The 7,975-nt window shown below is 40.9% G+C and overlaps 1 protein-coding gene across 1 annotated transcript; it reads right to left on the bottom strand.

The window, feature by feature from the left end:
• Positions 1-1,481: 1,481 nt before the first annotated feature.
• Positions 1,482-6,902, bottom strand: LRAT (lecithin retinol acyltransferase). Its single transcript, XM_010356860.1, has 3 exons — positions 6,655-6,902; positions 6,011-6,551; positions 1,482-1,888 (listed from the first exon to the last, which is right to left on the bottom strand). The coding sequence occupies exons 2-3, from the start codon at positions 6,548-6,550 to the stop codon at positions 1,736-1,738; spliced, it is 693 nt and encodes a 230-aa protein (XP_010355162.1). The 5' UTR covers position 6,551; positions 6,655-6,902; the 3' UTR covers positions 1,482-1,735.
• Positions 6,903-7,975: the final 1,073 nt, after the last annotated feature.

Here is a 7,975-nt window from a genome sequence, read left to right as displayed (position 1 = left end):
TTTTTAAGAAATGAATTTACTTAAACTGTTCCTACAAGGGTAATATATAGTAAGTAAAAAACCACTAAGACAGTAGTTCTCATAGTTGTTGCTTTTATATATGCATACTTAAGGTAATTTTAAGTGGTTGGAATAGGTCCAGAGAACACCTATATTCTGTGATATTGCCATTTAATGTTTTAATTATTTATAAGACTTAAATAATTTAATATTTAATTTGAAAAATTAAACACTAAGTTTGTTGTGGGCAAATTAGTGGTGATAAAACATTATTTAATCTAAAATCTGCTCTTAAAATTTGTTCAGATTATCATTGACGGGCCCCGCCCTCCCCATATTCACTCATAATATGATTTGTTATTTTGTGATTCTAGACAGTTAAGAAATGCAAGTCTCACTGTGGCTTCATTTTAAGAATTTGGTCATTTTGTAAAAGTGCTTGGATACTTGTTTTACCATTGCTATATCTCAATTCTTATAAGACCCTCAGCAAAATCAATTTACATGACTGGCAGTACTAAGCCACTTTAAAATTATTTTAAACAATTTTATTTGTTTGGGTTCTACTTGTTTGGATTTTACATACTACTGTGGCATCCTTCTTTTAAGGATATAAACTATAATTAGAAATGATATGGAGAAAAGTGACTAGAAAACAAATCTGAAGGCTTTTAAAAATTTCACAGTACATTAGTAAATGCTTTAAAAGACAACCCATCCAATAACATATATACAAGTTAACACTACAAATTCAAGGACATAAGAAAATAGATTGGACTTACTTTTACATTCACTTCAACAGATACTCTATACCACACTAGTATTATGATAATAAAGCAATCAAGAACAATTTGTCTCTCAGTCTGTGTATATGTGACTATCCACATATTTATTTCACACACACATGCCAAATACCCACATAACTTCAATCCTATATCCATTTACCTCTCAGAGTGATTTAAAGTAACCACAGTGGCACATAAAAGGAAAAAAATGATGAATTCCAGGCTTCCTAGTAAGTAAAGCCCAATCCAATTATTCAAGTGATACTGTGGTGCTGTTTTTACAGGAAAACACAGATTTCTATACTTTCGGGTCATTTACTTTATCATTCTGGTCATTTACTTTATCGTAAAGTACTATTTGCCAATATCATTAAAGTACTATTTGTCAATATTGGTTTCACGTAATGACAATAAAACATTCTTGACCTATATACTACATGAAAAAAAATAGATTATGAGCTTATTTTTTGACCAGTCATCAAACATGTTTTCATTTGAATAAGGAAAGTTCTTCCAGTTTAATATGTTTACCAATTTGTTTTTTCAATGAAACAAAGTAAATTTACAGTAAAGTTACTGGTCTCAATATAAGTCTTCCAGTCTCCAAATTCTGCCTAACAATACAAGGATTACAAGAGAAAAAAAACACAATTAATTGCCTGTGGCTATCATCTTAGGGGCTGGTTTTCTCATATTGCTGAATTCTACCATAACCTGTCATATTTCCAAGGCTTGGATGGTGCTTTAAATCTGAACTGCCTGAGAAGATTCAGAAAGCCTTTGTTCTTGGGCTTACACAGTAAGCACTCTGCGTGATTCCTAATCACATTTTTATCCAGAACACAGTGTTACAGGTCACATTTTTCTCAATAATGCTTATACTGATTGATGCTCTATAAATATAAAAATATTTACATACAGAATACACACACTGACATGGGGGTATGAAGTTAGCCAGCCATCCATAGGAAGAATGGAATAAAAATTGCAGGAAGGGTAGTGTATGACACCAAGCCCGTACAGACTATAGACGCCAATCCCAAGACTGCTGAAGCAAGAACACTTCTCTGATCACGAATAATTATCTTCACAGTCTCACAAAACTGGAAAATAAAATTTTGGAAAATTAGAAAAGGTGGCTAAATCCAAGAAGAATATATCAAACAGTAAATCAGTTTTTGAAGCTATTTTCTGTCTACCAGAAGAATTAGAAATTCTCTTATGACTTACAAAAAAATTTACAATGTTAAGAGGCCAGTTCTGATTCTATACAATATAGTAGTAGAAATGATCCCTTAGGCAATTAAGTTAATAATGGCAGTTGCCTATGTAAATACAGCATTTATAGAAAACTATAGAAAGTGTAACCACATAGTTATTCAGGACTAAAGGTTTAAAACATCAAAGTGCTTATCAATAACAATAGCATATTTTCAAATTAGATGAGCAAAGAGGTATCTCTAATCTTGAGTAAAAATAATAGAATTTGGCCAATTAAAGGTAGATTCAATTCCTCCAATTTGCCATTCTAAAATCTAATGATACCAATAATAACTTTTTTTATAAGTCTCAAAATCTACAGGTATAGAAAGTCTAATTTTATTGTCAAATTCCATTTCCTGACTAAATATGCTAAATTCAGGATCGATTATGTGACACATAACCAGCTGCTGGAAAAAAAGACAAATATTGTCCCTACCCCTGAGGAATGCATCTTTCTAATATGTGTAATGTTTTCCTTAGAAAAATAATTTTACTCAGAAGTGATGGCCTATGTCTGAGTCCTGGCTCCAGCTCTTATTGGCTGTGTCACCTCAAGTAGTCATTTAACCTGTCCAGGCTATTCTCTTCTGCTCCTCCATGGGAACACTCAAATTGTTCTGAGGATTAACTGAGATGTTTCATGCACAATTACTCTGTATTCTTCTATGTGCTGTATAAATGTAAGGTATTACACTGATTATTATTACTACTGTCTTTGTTGACAATTATCTCTACCATATTGCCATCGATGCCAGAATGCAGTGATTGTCATATCTATATGGGTTTTGCTATTCATACTAATTTTAAGCTCTTTTTCTAGACATGGCATTGTATGTGCTTTTAGGGTTTTCTACAGTGGCTTACATGGGACTGGGCAGCTAGGTTTCCAAATTCTTAAGGGATACAATGAACAAGTTCAATAAGTTTTAATACACCATCCTGACAGTATGGTTATCTCTATCCATACTTTTACACAATACCTAAACAAGTGTGAAACTCTTATCTAGATGTTGGCCTATTTTTCTATCATACTATTTGTCTCTTTTTAATAAACTAGCAAGGTATTGAGAAGTATACTATTTTAAGGTAGTGAAGATCAAATTGAAGTTTTCAGGACAGAGAGAAAAGGAGGTTGATGGAAGACATATATTTTGGTAAATGACTAAGTTGTAAATACAGTTATCCTTTTCTTTTCCTTGATAATTTATAATTAAGTCAATCGGAATCATTTTGGACTGTATTTCCCACAAATGCAGATTTTTCTCAAGAAGCATCGCATGTCTAATGCCCTGTTACTGTTCACTTGGTCAGCAGACCAGCAGGCATCTTTAGTGGTGCTCAACAGTAGGAAATTTCTAGAAGGGGTCAATAAGTCTGTAGGAACACTTTTGTGAGCACTCAATCCACACAAATTAAAAGGGGCATTTGCCATCATTTTTGGCAATGAAAGAGCAGTATTAACAAAGTAAAAAAAATCATAGTAGTAAAAGCATAAGGAATAGTAATAGTTATTAACCAAAGGAATTTCTAGTTTACAAAATACTGATTGTCAACAGTGTTATAAAAATCCCATAATTTTATGACTTATAAACTTGTAAAAAAAAAAAAAAGAGTATTACCACAAAGGAGTAAATGTTCTTTTCCAGTTCATTCATTTGCAAACTAATTGCAGTGTTTTCCTTAGGGGTAGTGTGTTCTTGAGAGTTTTTATTAACTCAAATTTAAGAAAGGCAACTTTGTAACTCTCATGTTAATATTAGTTGCATATATGAAGAACTCAACAATCAGACCCAGAATCAAATCATTTCTTATATTTCCAAAAGGTAGAAACCAGTCCTTCCTTCAGTATTAATGACCTACTTCTCTCAGCGCATGTTCAAAAACAGTTTGTAGAATTAGGAAATTTGGGATGAAAACTTTTTTTTCTCCCGGGAAATCTACTCTGTGGCCAAATTGTTTGTTAGACCATTCAAAGTGAAGACAAAACTCAGTTTCACAAGAGGTGCTATGCAGCAACAGCAATTAAAACACTTCTCTACTTCTGTAGACCCTGACAAAGTTTCCAAAGATGAAAAACTACTCCAACTAGTTATTTATGCAGATTAAATATTTTACTACCTTACAAAAGCCTTAGTTACTGTTTTTCTGTAGAAATATATAATGCAGCACTATATGTGTTACATGAAAGGGTAACTCCTAATTACCTGATAGAAATACTGTTTTTCCTTAGAGAAATGATTTGCTTGGTTCCTAAGTAAATCTGACATGTTTCCTTTTGTACACTTTGGGAGCCAGTGTTTGTAAATGTGGTGGAGTTCATTTCTAAACAGGCCTGGACTAGAGCTGTGATTCTTGAATCGCTGCACAGTGCTCTAACTGTATTTTTATTTTACTTGGAAAAGAATTCCTAGATTGAGTCTTTTGTGGCTCTATAAAATCTACAAGGAGTTTCATACACCGATCTATAAAAGCAAAATACTTCCATGTTCTCCCACAGAGGATAGAGAAAGATGTTCCCAAATGGGTCAAAAAAATTAACCAAGATGTGGAGCAGTTAAGAACTGGTTACATGAAAAAAACTGACTCAGATTTTTCTGGTCCCAAAAATATCTAAACTTGAAGAGTAACACTAAAGCTCATTATGTTACTGCCCAGGTTTCCATTATAAAGACTGAACATTAACAATGACTTCTTTAACAAGTACAATGAAGGCTGAGAAAGTTTCCAATTGTAAATAAAGTTTCAGGCTTAAAATCTTAACTATCTTTAAAAATTAAGAGGTTTTAAAAGAAAATAAAAATCCATTTTTCCCTTTGGATTTGTGGCTAATTTAATAATCTTAAATTCTAATACTGTTTTTCAAAATACTCATAAAAATTACCTTCTAATGTTTAACATTTCTTCTTGAAAACTAATTGTATTGATCTCTGGGGAATCCATAAAGACTCTAATCTACCTTTAGGGCTAATGGGTAAAGGATGCTTAACAATGAGGAAGTCTAGATGGGGATTAAAGCCAACCCAGAAAGAATTCAGCACACCAAGGAAAATACAACTCTGAAGCACCAACACAAGAATAAGGGACCTACCAGGGAGCCCCTATTACTGTGAATTTTGATAGCTTATAGCAAGCAATGAAAAATCCCTCTATGCAGCTTTCAAAGGGAGAAAACTGCGTGGTTGCTTATTTTAAAGTCACACACTTTGTTTTTATAGTGTTATGGATTAAATATAAACTCTGGACCTCTTCCTTTCAAGTGAAATTCTTGGTTAAAGTTGCAAGCAGCGGTGACTGATTTCTTGTATACCCCGCCCCCGTCACTTGCCCTTTGTCATTTGAACTACATGGTGGGTGGACACCTGATGACTTCTGCAGCAATACTGGGCAGCTCTGGAATCTCTGGAAGCAGTCCTGGATTGCCACACCCTTTCTCTGTGCATTTCGAGATATCCTGCAAGGCATGTTGCCATTTGTTTATTTACTTAGCCTACCTTAGGAATACTAGAACTTTCCTTACTTAATCTAGAACTTTAAGAATGGTATGGAAGACCGCGCAGTGGCTCACGCCTGTCATCGCAGCACTTTGGGAGGCCGAGACGGGCGAATCACGAGGTCAGGAGATCTAGACCATCCTGGCTAACACGGTGAAACCCCGTCTCTACTAAAAATACAAAAATTAGCCGGGCGTGGTGGTGGGCGCCTGTAGTCCCAGCTACTCGGGAGACTGAGGCAAGAGAATGGCGTGAACCCGGGAGGCGGAGCTTGCAGTAAGCCGAGATCGTGACACTGTACTCCAGCCTGGGCGATAGAGCGAGATTCCGTCTCAAAAAAAAGAAAGAATGGTATGGAAGTAGTGGTGTAGGTGTCCAGGAATTAGATCCCTACTCGCGGGAAAGAGAAAAGGTCAGGGATGGGAGGGGGCATCCCGCGGAGCCCACTTCCCTGGGAGTCACACGTCATACCTTGTCGGACTGGGGACTGATCGGGGTGCCATATCTGCAGTAGGTCACGAAGTGCTCGCAGTTGTTCCACAGCAGGCTGTAGGGGGTAAAGCCCAGCAGCTTCTCAGCCCTCCGCGCCACCTCTTCGTTGAGCAGTGCCTTCTTCTGGAGGGACTCGTCCAGGTGATTGACCAGGATGTTAGCTCCGTAGGCGAAGTCCTCCACTGTGTCCACGCGGATGCTGGCCACTCTGACAATGACGCCCAGGATGAGACGCTTGTTGGAGACCACCTTCTGCGTACGCCCCATGTCGTCCGTCAGAGCCAACAGGATGTCAGGCATCATGTGGGCAACACGGTTGTCCCCTAGGTAGATGCCATAGTGGGTCAGGTGGGTCCGGGGCACCTCCAGCACGTCGCCTCGGTGGAAAGAGCTGGTTTCGTAAAAACTGTTCCTCCCTTTGTCTTCGCCCGTGGCGCCCGAACTGAAGAGCATGAAGTTGGAGATGAGGAGCAGCTTCTCCAGTAGTAGAGACACCACCTCCAGCATGGGGTTCTTCATCCTGCTGGGAAGAGGGAGTCTTGGAGAGGTGCCGGTGCCACTCCGGCAAGGGCCGGGCTGGGCAAGGTAAGCTCGCCGGACAGGGGCGCTGCGCTACTGCTCACCTGCAGGCCAGGTGAGGTACGGCGCAAAGTACGGCCGCTGAGGAGGAGAGAGGAAGAAGGCAAAGAAGACAGCGAGGACTGGGAACGGGCTCAGCCAAGCCACAATGGGGAATGAGACTGATAAGGAACTGGTGGCTGACGGCGGGGACAGTGAGACCCGTGCTACAAGCAGCCGGAGAAGCGCCCCTGGGAACCGTGCCGGGGGCAGGACTGCGCGCGGTGCTCGGAGGTGCAGGCTTTGCTGTGACTTTTTATGGCCGTCGAGGGGGCGGAGCCGAAGGCCGTCACAGACCCGGAAAGCTCACTGATTGGACGCCGCCTGCGCGCGGCGCTCGCGGCGGGGAGGGCGCGGGATCCCGGTTTCTTTGGAAGGGGGGCGGGCCGCCTTCTAGCTCCAGGGTTCTGCTGGGTGATTCTTTCCCGACGCGGGATCCTGGCTGCGCTACCGGCTTTTAAGCGCTCTATTTGGAAAGGTAGAGTCCCAAGGTGTGGCGGGACGAAAAGTCCTGCACCTGTCGCGACTGGGGCGAGTTCCTGGCACTTCGGGGTCGTATTCGGTGGAAAATCCTCTTGGGCGAGATTGCTGAGTTGGACCACCTCCCTCTGAAAGGATGGATATCCGGGACTTCAGCTTAATAAAGAGATTGAATTTACTTTGCGAAGTGTGAGCGCCTCGAATGCCTGCGGATTCTTTCCTGACCGAATCTTTCGTTTTGTTTTGTTTTGTTTTGAGACAGTGCCTTGCCCTATCACCCAGAGCAGGAGTACGGTGGCGCGATCTGGGCTCACTGCAACCTCAGCCTCCCAGGTTCAAGCGATTCTCGTGCGTCAGTCTCCCAAGTAGCTGAGATTACAGGCACCACGCGCGGCTAATTTTTGTATTTTTAGTAGACACGGGGTTTCACCATGTTGGCCAGGCTGGTGTTGGCCAGGCTGATCTCAAACTCCTGACCTCAAGTGATCCACCCCTCTTGGCCTCCCAAAATGCTGGGATTACAGGCGTGAGCCACCGCGCCCAGCCCCTCTTTTTTCAAATGCCCTGAATCCCGCATGCTTTCAGCCGGTGCGCGTGGGGGAGGGGGGCGGGGGTCGCTACCCGCGAGTCCAGGCCCTGCCTGCCGGCCATTCGAACCCGAGGCCTCTCTGCGCTCCTAGGCACCTGTGGCCGTTGAGCACGAAGCTTCCAACGGTCTGCATGAAAAACGGTGAGGTCCCAACGTCCGCCAGGAAAGCAAGATTCCTGTTAAGTTTATTTCTCCGGCTTCAGGGTCACATGGACCCAGCTTCAGTTCACCCACCGAAACTTTGCCCCCCGCTTTAT

This window comes from Rhinopithecus roxellana, chromosome 2, assembly GCF_007565055.1.
Source record: "Rhinopithecus roxellana isolate Shanxi Qingling chromosome 2, ASM756505v1, whole genome shotgun sequence".
In the NCBI taxonomy this organism is placed as follows: Eukaryota; Metazoa; Chordata; class Mammalia; order Primates; family Cercopithecidae; genus Rhinopithecus; species Rhinopithecus roxellana.
Note: the sequence above shows the minus strand (reverse complement) of the source record. Positions and strands in the feature narration are given on the sequence as shown.

Excerpts from the sequence above, each read along its gene's own strand:
- LRAT (XM_010356860.1), bottom strand. The coding sequence starts at position 6,550 with ATGAAGAACCCCATGCTGGAGGTGGTGTCTCTACTACTGGAGAAGCTG. Across the intron at positions 1,889-6,010 it reads TCAGTCCCCAGTCCGACAAG|TTTTGTGAGACTGTGAAGAT; the intron begins GTATGACGTGTG and ends TTTATTTTCCAG.